Raw genomic sequence first — 16,825 nt, forward strand, 5'->3', positions numbered from 1 at the left:
AGACCAAATCCTGCTCCATATTGAATATCAAATATACCGATTGTCTGTTTATTTTATTACTATATTATTTTAATAATTACACACTTCAGCTTTAAAGTAAAGATATTACAAATGCATTTGATATTCATTCAGCTATGCTAAAACAAATATTACACTTTTTATGCATTCAAGTTACATTTGCAAGAGAAATGATTAAGACATGAATGCCTCTAAGCTCTTTAACGTCTCATTGCAAAATTGTATGTATTTGCATGGCAGGAAGTGATCTTTAATCTTTACGATAAGTGCTGCATTATGCCACTGTGCATTTTGACCTGTTAAAAGTGACAGACAATGCCCTGAGAAAGCCTTTTTAAAGGCTCAGTAAACATTACCACAAATGTTCATTATTCAGTGCATCTCCTCTGTCCACCTGCAAGCAAAAACTCTGCCACATCCCTTATATTATTTGCATAACTTAAATCTGCATGTGACAGATTAGATCTGTTTAAAAATATTCTCGGTTGTGTGCTTCCAGTGCAGGTAACATTTCAGTCTCTTGTGGACAGACCCTGCAGATAAGGTCATTCTTGCTGTAGAGTCTCTCTCCAGCTGAAGCTGTGGTTGGGCCCGTGAGTTAAAGGAAGAATTGGTGGGTCCACTAGCTGCCAGAATCCTGAGTCCCCCTGCTCCTCACAGGCACACAGACCCAGGTATGGAATCTGGATGGAAAGATTGGCTCCCATAAAGCATCATGCTTAAAGTATAAAGATCAAATGTTTAAAGTAAAATGGATGAAACTAACCTTTCTGACTACTTGCACAAAATCTTTGGGATTCTGAGGAGAAAGGCCCTGGATCTGGCGAGTGCAGGCCTCCAAAGTGGAAGCATGTCCCACAAACAGAATATTTTTTCCTGATGTAAAAACAGGAGGGTATTAGTAAAGATCTGTGAGGGTCAAGTACTAAAAGCAGTATTTTTAATCACTCACCCTTATTTTTGCAGTATGCCAAAATGTCTTTGGTCACCTGGTGGCTGCGACTAATGTACGTGTCATACGCCTCCGAGACGGTTAGTTTGCTAATCGGAATGTGAGGTCTGTGGAAAGGCAACTGTCGATCAGGACAGAATTTGAAATGTAACTAGCTCCTACAGTGTATATGATTCCTCCAGTTGTTACCTGTATGTTGTGTCTACATTAAGGTTGGCCGCAGCAAGATCTGTGGGGGGTATCCAAGCAGGCAAAGATGTTCCTGTCACCCATTTAGTCCACTCAAAAAGCCCAGGCTCCACTCGAATGCTTATTCTGCCATCTTGCTTCATTCCTAGAAAATTTGCGCATGGCATTGGGGTCACAGAGCATTTTAATGTAAAGTAGACTAATAAAGTTTTAATGTCAATAAAGATGTAGCAAAACAGCAATTTCTGAAGCAGCATGGAACTTTCTGGAATATTCAAGTCTAATACAAGCTTTATTTCAGCATTCTCTAAAATCTACTGGTGTTAAATAATCTACTGGTGGATAGAAAAAAGTAAAAGTGTAACTTAAGCCATACTAAGTGTATATGACTTTCTTCTTTCAGACGAATACAATCTGAGTTATATAAAAAATGTCCTGACTCTTACTAGCTTTATAATGGCAGTGAATGGTGGTCGAGATTTTGAAGCAAAATATAGTGCATCCATCCATCATAAAAAGTACTCCACACGGCTCCAGGGGGTTACATTTACATTACATTTTAACATTTTATTATTACCAATGTTATTATGAAAACAGTTGTGCCGCTTAAAATTTTTGTGGAAACCATGATACATTTTTTCAGAAATCTTTGACAGTATTTTTTTGTAAAATTATACAGGTATTTAATTGATTTTCTTTTAATCATTTTAATGCATCCTTGCTGTATAAAAGTATTCTTTTCTTTCTTTTTTTTTAAATCATGCTGACTGAACAATTGTGTATTTATAATATTTTATACTTTTCACAATATACATTGGGTAGTTATAATCTATAAATAATTTATTAATTTATAATAATTTATAAATGATTATATATAATAATATATTAATAATAATAATTTATAACATATAAGTTATATAGCTACCTTTTATATTTTAAGTCTCTTGCAAGGTGATTGTCATATTTTGGGCACCATGGCAACTAAAAGATTTAAAAGCCCTGGTCTAAAATACATTTACATGCTCCTATTGGAATTTTCCTGTAGACATGTAGACCACTGCTGCCAACAGATTCCTGACTTCAGTACGTACCTCTGAGGATTTCATGAGCTGTCTGGACACATCGGAGACTGGGTGAGCAGTACACAAAATCAATAGTGGTATTACTTTCCAGCAGAGCCTCACCTGAAAATCAAGACGGATGACATAAAAAGAGCATGATGGACAATTCACTTGGTGAATTCATGTGAACATCATAATACTGAGCAGACATACCCACTATCTTAGCCTGTGTAGCTCCAACCACTGTGATAGGAGTGTCCATTTCATAGTCCCTGTGTGCTCCACCCCAGGCAGGTAGTGCAGCAGGCATATTCAGGTTACTTCTCACGTACCTGCCTACAGGAAGACAAACTGAGCTTGCAAACTAACTGTATCATGTCAGCGAGGCACCATGACCCGTCTGTTCAGATTACCTTTAGAGTCAGTGCACTGTGAGAGCCAGTGTTTCCCAAACACAACATCCATTCTTTCTCCATGCCGACATACAAACAGGGTCCTTTTAGGGGTCCGAGAAAGAATGTTGGAGCGGAGCACCTATCATCAACAGCACAAAATAAATCACTCAAATCATTAGTATCTGCGCAAACCCAAGTTTATTTCTAACTAACTCAAACTCAACAATTAAATATGTGGGAAATGTTACTTTAATTGCTGTAATGTATAGTAATAGGCACCTGCATAGGTTGGCAAATAACACTCAAGATGGCGGACTCTCTCAGCTTTGAGTTTTCAAAGCATCGAATGTTGAGCAGCCCATCCAGTGATTTGCTCTCCTTGCAACCCTTTTCCGAAGGGGAAGTACAAAAGAAGGAGTGTGACCTGTTTAAGGAGCATAGATATAAATGCACTGCAAAACTTAACATTTTCTTAACATTTAAGACATTTATCATTCATTCAGACTGTGAGAATGAGATTACAATGATAAAGGAAAGATTTTTACATTTTCTGACAATGTGGTGTTAGCCACAATGCCAGGACATTGTTCTGAGTGTTTTTTTTAATTTATATATATATATATATATTTTATGTATTTACTTTTAATTTTGGAGTTTTAATTTGAAGTTTGTTTAAATGCTTAAAGGGATAGTTCACCCCTGGTCTCCAAACAACATTGGATCCCATTCAATTTCACTGTATGGACAAAAACACCAAAATATGTTTCCCATTATTATTATTTTGTGTGTTTTCCACAGACGAAAGAAGGTCATAAAGTGTATGAATGACAAGAGGATGACTGCCTACAATATAACAGGCAAAAAAACAGTATGTAAAAAAAAATTGTATGTCTGAATTGATAGTATTCATAGAACAGTAGGCGAAAAGTTCCTGGATGACCAAGTAGTTCTGGCAAGATTCTGAAGTGTGCATCCAGTGGACACTTTACTATCCCATGAGGCCACAGGAGAGGATTTGTGAATGACAGTAAAGCAATGCAACTGAGGCTTATAGGTCACATGACAGTGACAATGCCAAATGTAGTAGATCCAAATTAAATTCATACTAAACATTAATTATTCAAAAGAAGTACTACTCAGAGAGTAGATTTCAGATATAGCCGATAAGTACATTTTAGGTGAACTTTCCCTTGAACCCCAAGTAGGTGCAAGCAATACTGACAAAGCAAAAAGTCTCGCTGATGCTGAGAACTGATCAAACTTACAGCACATCATTTGGAGAACTTACCCATGGAAGACCCATGTGTCAGACTCATCAGCAGGGCTCACATAGTTCTCAGGCAGCAGTCCAGAGATGCCTGTACCCAGAGACGTGCCATACACCCAGCCCTCACTAGTGCTCACTTGCTCCACTGTAGATGAGAAGATAAAGTCTCCTGGTACCAGTTCCAGCTCATCGTCATTCTGAGGAGTGTAGGGGTACATCACTCGCAAAGTCTGACAAATGAAACAGAGGTAGGTCTGCATTAAAGTGCATTTATGTGAACTAGCAAGTCATTTCAACTGAAAAAAAATTAGTCAAACAGTAGGTTTTAAACAAATAAGGCTTAATATGGGCCTCACCTCATGATTTGCAAATCGTATGTCTCGTGAGAAGAGGGCAGCAAGCCAGTCACAACCCAGCTTGACCTCAATCCCTCTTGCCAACTTTTCCAAGGAAGAATAATGATTGGTTGGGAAGTGATAGGCTACAGTCAAATGAAGCTGCTTTTTATGGGGTTCCAAGTGAACATCTATGAAATAATAGAGTTATGAGCATTTTTATGAATTTATTTTCTATTCAAATACACAGCATTTTGATCAATGAATCAGAATCAGTTCATTTCATTTGAACAGGATTTAAACAGATAAAACATCCAGAATGTTTAATTTACAGTTTATCTTTGAAACACAAAAATGTAGTGACAGTTCACTCAAAAATAAAAATTCTGTCACCATTTACTCAACGTCATGTCTTTCGTTTTTCAGTAAATCAAAAAAAAGAAAAAGTGAACATATTTGCTGCTCTTATCCATACATTGAAAGCATAGGGTTCTGGGGTTGTCAACTATAAAAAAGGACAAATAAGCACCATCAAACAAACAAACAAATAAAACTTGTTTGCTATATTATGTGCACTATATGTGTTTTCTGAAGCCTTATGATAGCTTTGTGTGAAGAACAGAACAGTGATATTTTAGTAATTATATACTATTATAATTTACTAATAATATATATATATATATATATATACTATAAATAATTTACTATTATAATATTTTCAGTTTTCATTTTAATTTTAGTTTACGTTTTAATCATTTTGTTATGTGCTTTTTCCATTTTTATTCTTTTTTTAATATTTCTATTTAACTTTATTTTTATTTCAGTTTTAATTTTAGTAATTTTAGGACAAACTTATTTGCAAAGGCAACATTTCTAATTTTCTCTTGTTTTTTTTTTTGTTTTTTTTTTATTTGTTGTACATCTAAAATGTATATTTTATTTCTTTATTTCAATTAATTATTTTTAATAGTTTTAGTTAGCAGTAACAACACAGAACAACAAATTCATGCTATTATTCGCTGAGAATTTAAGTTTTGTAAATACCCTGCTTTCGTAATATTGTAAAAAGCAGCTTGGACATTCTGCTTAATTTCTTAATTTATGTTCCAAGAAAGAAAGTCAGTCATACAGGTTTGGAATGACATGAGGATGAGTAATGAGCTGATTAGAAAAAAAACGTGAGCACTATGCAGGCACCATCTGTGACAAATGCTCTGATCACGCCTCCCCACCAGCTTTAGCAGCAGCCTCCACCGCAAAGTCAGCCGCAAACTTCTTCAGCGACTCAGCCACCTGCTCCTCCACAAAGAGGCCTATGAAGTTGATGGAGGTGTAGAGCTCCAGGGGCAGAGGGCTGGGGAAGATTCCTCTCCACTGATTTACTGTAGACTGCAGAGCTTCACACAGAGCCACTAGTTTATTGTCTGGACACTACAAATACATAAAATAAAGAAATGTAAAATTCTGCAACATGAGAATAAGACATCAAGAAATTGTGACTCACCATAAAGAACTGGCAGAGTGTGATGTGTGGGAATATGTTGTGAGCTTTGTTTTTTCCACAAGTCAAGCGAGACTGCTGCCAGAAATGAGAAAGCTGGTTTTGTAAAGGCCCACTGGGGCGCAGATACAGCACATACTCTCTGGGTAAAGGGTTATCCAGGAAAGGGTCATCCAAATGAGAGAAAAGCCTATGGAGACACATGCACATGATCATGAACACTACAGCCCAGCTAAACCAGCAAATAGAGCCTGTGTAATTTTAATTGTCAACAAGAAATTCTGATTGTTTAATGTAAAGAACATCTGGATTGCCTCAAATTAACCACTAGAGGGTGGTACTATTCATCAAGAAGAGTCAATTCAAGCAGGGTTTAGGAAAGCTTACCAGTCACATGCAAGCTGAACATTTCTGCCTCCAGTTGATGCCAGAGCTTTCAATCTGTAAAGAGAACATATTTTAGAATTGCCAGCAGCTACAAGTGAGGATCATTCATTCTGCATCCAGAATGAATGATATAAGAATATAGATAGAACATTAAAAAAAAGGACTGTAAAAAAATTGGACTGTACTTTGGTGCCTTGCTTTTATTTAAAATGTATTATTTTACACAGGAACTTTTATTTTCATGCCATTAGTGTAGCATTGCTGAAACAATACAGGGGATTTCTAGCTTCCAGCATGCTTTGGAAGAAGATTTAAGAAATTATTTATTGCATTTAATTATATTTTATTATTGAGTGCTTTTTTGGCCCACTTAGGTGGGAATTAATACATATTTATATGTAATTTCATAATTCTATTGTTTTTGAAATATGGTTAAAGTGCACTGTCCAATGTACTGACAATCAGTGTACTTTGGTATGTCATTCAAACACATCAAAATAAGTGTGTACTTCTTTAAACTCATTAAAACTTTTAATTTGACATTATTACAAGGTGCACTTTTTTTAAAGTGCACATAAGTGCATTAATCTATTCTCTTTAAGTACACTTAAGATGCCTTGTATTTCATTAATATTACATTATCTGCAAGTACAGTTTTTAAAAAATATACTTTTACGTACACTACAAGTGCACATTCAATACAATTAAGCACACTTCTTTTTCACAAGGGTGTGTTTATCTTGAGAACAGATAATAAATCAATAAATCAATAAATAAATATGGTTACCATAAATTATCTTGAGTTAACTAAAATGCACTGTAGATACAGTAGCTAGCTAGTAATTTACTTCAGATTCAGTTCAGCTTGGTTTCTTCTACTCAAGGTATTCCAGTCAAGTTTTTATGGTTAAATGTAATGTTAAGAAAATGCTTTTCCACTGTGTGGAACCACTGCACGCATTTTAAGTTCATTAACCATGTTGTGCTACGCAGGCCTGAGCGAGCATATGATGACAATATGTTTGAATTCTATGAGTGGTCGCATAAGAGCCAAGGTGCACTAATATTTTCCGATGGACTGTGTGTCATTTTTGAATCGAATAGACTATGCACTCACACTATGACTCCATGTTGTGAAGTCTGTGGAAAACGTGTGTAAAATGAGATGAGATTATATTTTTATGATTTCTAACATGTGAGTCAGAGAAGAAGCTGCGTGAGAGAGGTGATCTTCACACTTCTCTCGCACATCAGTGTCTCATACACACTGCGGTTGCTTTTTGAAGTGAGAACTTTAAATAGAAAATTATTCAGTATTTAATGCAGAGTGGGTCATATTTTCTTTGATCTTGCATAGTTTTGTTAATGGTTTTTGAAGATAAACATAGGGCTGGGCGATATAGCTAAAAAATGTATCAACGATATAATGTTTCATATCGTTCGGTATCGATAATCATTGACATTTTTTATAACCTTTTTTAAAACAAAGAGCAATAGAAATATTTTTTTTAATTTAACCACTGTATTTTTAAATTAACCCAATTTATTGAGACAAACAACAAATCATTTTTGTTTTAACAGTCAAACATACAATAAAAATTAAACAAATATCTAATTTCTAATGTTTTATATGCAGATTAAATAGGTTTTAAGGAAACTTGTATGGGTCACCATACTTGGCCACATGTCACGTCACTAAAAACATATGAGACGCAGTGAAAAGCAATAAACCTCCACAAATTCTCAACGTGTTTTTTCTAAAAGTTTAAACCGTTTTAACTTTGCATGGCTACATCTCTTGTGTGACACGCAAGTGCAGCAGTCATATTTGTCCATCTAAAAAATGCGCTGAATATGCATCTGTGTGAATGGCTTGGTTTTGGTTTTAACCTAATCAAGATCTTCTCCCCGCATCTCTTGCGCCACTGATGACGCTCCCTGACGCACTCCTAACATTCAAATGCAAATGTTTATTTTAAATTCGACTAATATTAATGTTTTATTCACAATCTCCTCATCACAGGCAGGCACAGCACTCAATTCAGCATGTGTTCATGTTTGTGTGTGCTGTCTGCGTCACTCATAGCACCTGCCTATATCGTGCACTATATCAAACATTTTTTATATTGCTGTCGAAGAAGGTGTACCGTCGATAAACATCGATACCGTTTTATCGCCCAGGCCTAGATAAACATATCTCCTTCATTTGACCAGCTTCTACCGGGTGACTCGATTCATTTAGAATGAATTCATTTAGGTGTTCCTGTGGCTCAGTGGTAGAGCACTGCGTTAACAGCGCAAAACGTTGTGGGTTCAATTCCCAGGGAACACACATACTGGTAAAAAATGTATAGCCTGAATGCACTATAAGTCGCTTTGGATAAAAGCGTCTGCTAAATGCATAAATTCAATTAAGTTTACTAACGGCTTGTTTTCTTTAAAAAATAAATAAAACACTAGCTTCTCTAATCTTTTTGAATTCTATCTGTTTTCTTTTTATTTATTATACAATTAACAAAAGCAAAAAAGGCCTCTAACACTAGCTTGCTCTATTCTTTTTCTATTCTATCTGTTTTCTTTTTATTTATTATATAGTTTAAAAAAAAAACTAACTAACTAAGCTAACTGAGACTTGTTATAGCACTTGCTCTCTTGTTGATTTTGATTGCTTCCATCGTCCTCATTTGTATGTCACTTTGGATAAAAGCATCTACTAAATGACTAAATGTAAATGTAATGTAAATGTAAAATATTGTTTGGACACAACCTTTCATATAAATAACAAAAGATATGGGACACATTTCTGTCTTCATTTTAAAAGTTAATAAATCTATGCACTAAAATATAGTTAGTTGGACTTTTCAAATTTGTACATAAAACAAATTACTGGAGCAGGCCTACATTTTACGAGAAATTACCATTTCAGTCTTTGTACTTCAAAATTGTATCTTTAATTCAATATCTTACTTGCCATTTCTTTGTAATTATGTGTGAAATTTACTAGCAATTTCTGAATGAAAACGGTTTCTACACCGGATTTTTTTTTTTTTTTTAATATTACAGTAACAAATCTGTGACCCATTTCTGGGTCATGACCTACCAGTTAGGCTACACAGTGACTCCAGAACAAGGGCTCTTTTTTTATTTTCTCCCTGTTTAAATACTGCAATGGACTTAATAAACCAGGATGTTTCATGTGGCAGACATTTAAGGTGACATTTTTACTTTTAAACAATATTTCAATATGCATAATTGCAATATTTTCCTTTAAAAAAAATTAAATCAAGATTTAAAAAAAGATTAACCGCCCACACACGCCACGCTCACAACCTGTCATGTCTTTAGATATGGCAGACATTTAAATTGACATTTTTACTTTTAAACAATATTGCAATATTCATATAAAAATGTTCTTTGTGCTATAATAAATATTTTGTTCTCATCTAAAATACATGCTCCTCATTTAACAGCCTTATGAATAATAAGATAATATTTGTAACCTGTAAGACGTTCAGTCATGAAAATTTTAAGTAAGTATAATAAAGAATACCCTAGTTTGCCATTTCCAGAAAGCCTGGAACTTGATATAATTAGAAGAAAAGGTGACAAATTGAACAGCATTTGTGTGACCAAATGACCGTCACATTGAACCTTGTGAAACGGTTTCTGTTCTGAAAGCTCAACCGAATGAGAGAATGAATGTGGTTACATGGGATTGTAGCATGTATTAGTGTTTCAGACTGTGTGAACAGGTCATCATAAGACCTCACATAGCTTCTTTTTAACTATTACCACTAAAGCGAAACCTCAGGGTATACCAGGACTTCCCCTGAGCTCTGCTCTGCATCTACTTCAAACAGGAAATAGTTCACCAAAGGCCACGGCCAGTCTGTATGTTTGTTTGCTGTAAACCTGATCTCTTAGAATAAAGAATTGAGTTAACAACATTGTAGAAAACAGAAGCAATAATAGGGTTCACCAGATATGATAGACAGCATAGCAAGAAAGGCAAATGAGAGTTAAAAACTGTGAGTTACTTCCCTGTGATGGCCTAAGATAATTTTTTCTGAAACAAAGCACAGCCCAGCAAACAAATTTTGTTTTTGTTTCAAAGTACAGTAGGTCTCTCCAAAGTCTAATGAAATAAAATACAAATTTGTGATATGTTTTTGCAATATTATTTGTCAATTGGAAATATTTATTAGATTTTATTATTATTTATTACAGCTTTGAGTATGAGAAAGGCGCATTGCGAATAAAATGTATTATTATTAATTACTGAGGATTAATTAAAAGCAGTCAACATGTGGCATCTGAACATAAATAAATGACCAGATATTAAAAAACATATGGTCTAACAAAGAGATTATGAAAATACAACCAAACATTTAAATTTATAATATTGCTGATCGCTCGACAGCATGCAAATTATTAACATGACATATGATGAATGGGATTTTTTTTTTTATAACATAATATAGCATAATATTTTTAACATAATATAGAAGTGTGCTTTACCATCCACAAGAATGAGCACTGGCCTGAATACTGTATTCATATTAGCTACATTTGTGCCAAAATATCAGAGTTTGACTGGGATCATGGACTTTCACAACAACAAAAAAAGACATGAAAAGCATTCTGTCCTCCTTAGTTTTTGATGTTGTTGTTGTTATTTTAAATATATAATATAATATAATAATGATAAGACTGACATGATATGGTTAGATGCATTTTATTTTTGCATTTAATGTTTTATCAGAACATATCTGCACTTTTTAATAGTAAAAGCAGCCCAGATCAAGTCATCTGCTACTACTGTATCAGAACAAATTCATTTCTATCTCATTAAATGGAAAAAGCTCTTGAAAACATGAATATTTAGCATGCATACCAAGCGTGACCTTTCAACAAAAGCAAATATGCATTTTAAATCAAGATTTAAAAAAAAACAAAAAAAAATGAATAACCACCCACACATGCCACACTCACAACCGGTCACGTCTTAGATGCATTTTTATGTCTTACAAGCTATTTCCAATTCACCCTGTATTACTCATGTACAATTTGATAAAGGTGCAGTGGGGTGATTCTTTACAAATTCCGGTGAAATATACTATAATGAATCAAATATGACTGTACATGGAAAGCTGTGATCAGCAAGCCTTCCACCTATATTTGGCTCAGTGAATTTGCACATCTACATCCACAAGTGTATTGAGCTAAAATGTAGTAGATGTAAAATGGAGAAGAGGGGAAAATTTAGTTTTTATAATTGTAAAAGCATTTCATAATAATTATCAATAATTTGACCATTTAGCACTACTGCTTCTCTGCCACAGCTCACTAACAAGAGCAACATCGTTTGTGTTGTATTTGTTATATATGACATATAAATGATCTAAAGGAGATAATATTTTGTGGATATTCATACCATGACTTGCAACAGCAACCAACAGCCTGCAAACAAGATTAACATTACAGGTTAAGTTTTTCTGTCATAACACAATTACAATTTTTATTCAGTTCTCTTTTTTGCCCTTATTTAATGATGCATATAACTGTTTTCTTTAAATCACTCCAGATAATCTCCACAAAGTGTCTTTTCGTAATCGTCCAGCTGACCAAACAGGCATGAACACACCTTTAACTCTGCTCTTTGGGGAAATCCCACAGCTCAGACTTCTGCATCCCTTAGTTTCCTGTTTGCAGACCTTCCGTTTAGCCTGATTCTTTGCCAAGACACTCAAGTGAGTCATTGCAATCCAAAACAACACTTTCAAAAACTAGTTTTACAGACAGATGTTCCAATGTCTACAGTGTATTTTAAAAGATTGACTGCTGCCGTATTGGACTGTTGCACTCAACTCATGGAAGTAGATTAAGGTTGTTAAAATGATAAAGGACACCTAAACAGTAACATATTTAAAAAGATTTTATTAAAGAAATTAATACTTTTATTTAGCAAGGATGCATTAAATTAATCAAAAGTGAGAGTAAAGGCATTTATAATGTTTTAAAAGATTTATATTTCAAATAAATGCTGTTATTCTGAGCTTTCTATTCATCAAAGAATCCTGAAAAAAAGTATCACAGTTTCCACAAAAATTTATTTCTTGAGCAACAAATCAGCATATTCGAATAAATTCTGAAGGATAATGTGACACTGAAGACTGGAGTAATGATGCTGAAAATTCAGCTTTGTCATCACAGGAATAAATTACATTTTAAAATAGATTAAAAAAAGAAAAGAGTTATTTTAAAATGTAATAATATTTCACAATATTACTGTTTTTACTGTACTTTTGATCAAATAAATGCAGACAAAATCAATAATCCTGTCCCTAAAACTCCAATTTTGTTTTTCCAAAACAATATCCAACATAGCAAAGGGTGGAGCTGTATCCTTGTGTGTCTTCCAGAGCTTGAGTCTGAGCAGGAGGGTGGAAGGACACACAGCCCTCATTCTGGCAACCGCACAACTGTCACAGATGGTGGACTCACAAATGAGAGAACACACACTGATACAGGCCCCTTATAAACAGTGGAGGAGTGGAAGAGTAGGATGACTTATAACAACTGCCTTTGTGGATCCCAATCTTGTGCCTGTGTCTGTGAGAGGTTTGCTCTCTATTGATGCTTGCGTGCTGGCCTACATCTGTTTCCTTTATCCCATGTAGCCACTGAGGGAGCTGAGCCAAAGAGGAAGAAGAAAAAGATACGATTGATCTCACTGACGCCCAGCAAGAGCAACAAACAGAGGCTATCCCACAAGCCCCAAGGCCCACAAGTACCAGCTGCCATCGCTACCACACAGGAGACCAACGGAGGGAAGAGCGCACAGCTGTCCATCCCAAAATATGGCCAGCCAACACCTGCAGGCCTGTCGGCAAATGTGTGGCCAAACTGACGGCCCACTTGTTCACACAGAACATCACATCAGAACCATGAAATGCATCCTCACAGGCTGTGAGGGACATAATGTGGCCTTTTAATATGGAAGATGATCAGGATCTCTGTATTTATGCACTGGGAGGTCATGGTCTCTATCTCATCTCCTGCGTTGCGTGTCATATTTCAGGAAGGAAGTTGATGACATTTACACAGCATGACCGTGAGACAAAACCACAGTGATGCAGCGTTATTATATGCGCAGACTGACTACTGGTAAATGCTACCTTATGACAAGACAGTAACAGTGATATACGGATGAGCAACAGAATAACGAGAAGAACTGGGTAGTGTATCCAGACTTAACGGTTCACCCAAGAATTAAAATTCTGCCATTGCTTACTCACCTCATGTTGCTCCAAACCAGTATGACTTTTTCTACTGTGAACACAAAGAGGACATTTTAAAGGGGTCACATGATGTGATTTCTATTTTTCCTTTTCTTTAGTGTGTTATGTAGCTATTTGTGCATGTATAAGATCTGCAGTTACACGTCATGTGTGTGCGTGTGTGTGCGTGAGAGAGAGACAGGGTCACATCACAGTGGAGTCAGCTTTCTTAATCGCGGCTTATGTACTGCAAATACATACGAGCATCATCACGGTGTCTGTCACTGTTCCCCTTTCGGGCTTGAACTGATGGTAAAACTACCATCGGTAAAACTACCACGGTGTTGTCTCTGTTCCCCTTTCGGGCTTGAACTGATGGTAAAACTAAGGACATTATGTACTGTCTTTACATTTATGTTGAAAGCTGAAGCTTGCGATTATGGAAAGGGGCGTTATATTTCTGACGCGTGCGTGTGTTCGGCCAATCAGAATGCACTGGGTCAGCTGGCCAATCAGAGCAGACTGTGCTTGTCGGAAGGAGGGGCTTTGTAGAAAACGACACGTTTGAGAGAGGCGGGGCATAGAGGAACTACAATAATGTACAGTATTTGAAATATAATGTGTTTTTTGAACATTAAAGCATGTCAATATATTCTGTTACACAAAATAATGATCTTTAAAATAGCATCATATGACCCCTTTAAAGAATATCTATAAATTTTTAATGTAATGAAAGTAAGGGGACTAGAGCGGTCAAGCTCCAAATTGAAAAAAATTCACCATAAAATGATCGTAAAAGTGGTCCAAATGACTCTTGAACTTGAACTTGACCTGCCATGAGAGAAGTTGGGATGTTCAATTGTGAATGAATCATACTTGTGAATCAAATCTTTTCAAATTCATCTGTTAAACAGTTCACAAAAACTAGTCTGAATGATTCTACTGATCAAAATGATCTTCGACTTCCCTATGATTCTATGGATTGAAGTGAAACTCCTGATAGGAAAGATATGACCTAAATTATTCTACTGATCTAAATGATACTGATTTGAATGATTCTAATGATAGGAATGATTCTACTGATTGCAATTATTCTACACATTTGAGTGATTCTACTGATCTGAATGATTGGAATCATAATGATTCAAATTATCAAAATGGTACTGAATGGAATAATTCTATTGATCAGAATGATTCTAATGAACCGAATGATACTGATCAGAATAATTCTACTGACCAGTTAATAATGACTTACATTTCAATATATTTCTCACATAAATTCAGATTGAATATTTTTATGGCGCTTTTTTTTTTTTAATCATTTTGAAGCTTGACCAGTCCTTATTCAATTTCATTATATGGAAAAGAGTGATTTTATTTAAAAATAATAATAATAATTCTAATTGTGTTTTCCAATGAAGAAAGAAAGTCCTACATGTTCGGAACAGCATGAGGGTGAACAAAGGATGTTTTCATCAATCTTCAAAAAAAAATAATAATAATAAGTCCTCTGCAAAATATCCTTGTGATCAGTTCCAAATGTAACAGGACCAAACGAGTAAACACCAGGACCAAAAAAAAAAAAAAGATTCTTCCCACACAAGACTAAGTGCACATCAACTACATGTGCTTTCATTTTGAACAGCTGCATAGTCTTGGGTTTTCTCATTTATGTGCCAAAATAAGAATGGAAAAAATAAAAACACCTTGTGACTTACAAATCATTCATGCTGTAATGAGCACAGATGTTCCTCCTCATGTTACAGGACACATTTACCATCTTGTTACATTGAATGGATCAGATTCAGTCAGGTAAGAGCGCCAATATGGGGAGTGCAGAGTATGCCAGGCATATGGGCCCATCTGCATACATGGGGGGCCCCCAAACTTTGGATTTTTTTTTTCTTTTTTAATTAAATGTTATCTTCTATATACAAACATCTTTTAACCATTAATAGTGTAGTAAAGTAAAATTACAATCCGCAAATCTCCTGTCCCCATGTTGAGAGAAATCGGAAGATGTTACTGTAGTTATAAAATAAATATTAATATGCATTAATTCATCTCACTAACATAAAAAAAAAACACGGATTCAGTATTCCTCAAAATGAATAAAAATAATGCAACTCAGAATATGACGCAAACCTGCAATAATTAAATGTTAACCTCTGCAAAATATCCTTGTGATCAGTTCCAAATGTAACAGGACCAAACGAGTAAACACCAGGACCAAAAAAAAAAAAAAGATTCTTCCCACACAAGACTAAGTGCACATCAACTACATGTGCTTTCATTTTGAACAGCTGCATAGTCTTGGGTTTTCTCATTTATGTGCCAAAATAAGAATGGAAAAAATAAAAACACCTTGTGACTTACAAATCATTCATGCTGTAATGAGCACAGATGTTCCTCCTCATGTTACAGGACACATTTACCATCTTGTTACATTGAATGGATCAGATTCAGTCAGGTAAGAGCGCCAATATGGGGAGTGCAGAGTATGCCAGGCATATGGGCCCATCTGCATACATGGGGGGCCCCCAAACTTTGGATTTTTTTTTTCTTTTTTAATTAAATGTTATCTTCTATATACAAACATCTTTTAACCATTAATAGTGTAGTAAAGTAAAATTACAATCCGCAAATTATAGAAATGATTAGTGAAAGTGAACTTGCTCTACTGTAACAACACATGACGTTAATGTAACAAAGAAGAACGTGATATGTAGAAAGAGGCACTTCTTCGGTGGCCCAAAGCAAAAATGTAAAAAAAAAAAGTAGTGAAAAGGATGAAAAATTATCTTACAAATTGGGTATCAAAATAAACATAATATTGGTTGTGATAATTCCAGTAATGGACAATTAACTAATTATAGTAATTTCTCTATTTTTAGTGCCTTATGTAATGTAATTATTTAAAAAAAATAAAATACAGTAGAATAAAGGGGGCCAACTGTTCATGGCACCCCTGACATCAGGGCAACTGACAAATCTGAAAGCTCTTAACTCTGAAAGTCTTTCACAGGAAATCAGGGCAGTTCAGTGTCGTTATGTGGGTCAATACATCCATAAAGGAGACAGAGGAAAAGCATATTAATAACTCCTATGACTACACTTGACACATGCTAGTTAATACAAAAGCATAAGTGCCTTTACATACATTTTATTTATCTTTATATTAATATTACAAAATATCTGACAAATACAATAACATGAAAAAATGAGAATGTATATCTTTTTTCATATTTTGTTAATTTTTTGTATTAGATTATTTTATTTGCTCTTATATAAATATATATTTACATATATATTTACATATATATATATATGTAAATATATATATGTATATATATATATATATATATATATATATATATATTTACAGTATATATATATATATACACACAGTGTTGGGGGTAACGCATTGCAAGTAACGCTAG

At 34.8% G+C, this 16,825-nt stretch overlaps 1 protein-coding gene across 1 annotated transcript in view; it reads right to left on the bottom strand.

The window, feature by feature from the left end:
* Nucleotides 1-178: 178 nt before the first annotated feature.
* LOC107657259 (ubiquitin-associated and SH3 domain-containing protein B-like) overlaps nucleotides 179-16,825 on the bottom strand; it is a 17,534-nt gene continuing 887 nt past the window's right edge. The window contains exons 2-14 of the mRNA XM_016445286.1: nucleotides 6,106-6,159; nucleotides 5,722-5,908; nucleotides 5,450-5,648; nucleotides 4,239-4,408; nucleotides 3,904-4,112; nucleotides 2,895-3,039; nucleotides 2,634-2,754; nucleotides 2,434-2,556; nucleotides 2,251-2,343; nucleotides 1,160-1,304; nucleotides 971-1,077; nucleotides 785-894; nucleotides 179-701 (exon numbers count right to left, since the gene is read on the bottom strand). Coding sequence (XP_016300772.1) covers nucleotides 564-701; nucleotides 785-894; nucleotides 971-1,077; nucleotides 1,160-1,304; nucleotides 2,251-2,343; nucleotides 2,434-2,556; nucleotides 2,634-2,754; nucleotides 2,895-3,039; nucleotides 3,904-4,112; nucleotides 4,239-4,408; nucleotides 5,450-5,648; nucleotides 5,722-5,908; nucleotides 6,106-6,159 — 1,801 coding nt within the window. The 3' untranslated portion in view covers nucleotides 179-563. The remainder of the gene's footprint in view (nucleotides 702-784; nucleotides 895-970; nucleotides 1,078-1,159; nucleotides 1,305-2,250; nucleotides 2,344-2,433; nucleotides 2,557-2,633; nucleotides 2,755-2,894; nucleotides 3,040-3,903; nucleotides 4,113-4,238; nucleotides 4,409-5,449; nucleotides 5,649-5,721; nucleotides 5,909-6,105; nucleotides 6,160-16,825) is intronic.

The sequence above is a fragment of the Sinocyclocheilus anshuiensis genome, unplaced genomic scaffold (genome assembly GCF_001515605.1).
Source record: "Sinocyclocheilus anshuiensis isolate Anshui unplaced genomic scaffold, SAMN03320099.WGS_v1.1 scaffold139, whole genome shotgun sequence".
NCBI classification, from domain to species: Eukaryota; Metazoa; Chordata; class Actinopteri; order Cypriniformes; family Cyprinidae; genus Sinocyclocheilus; species Sinocyclocheilus anshuiensis.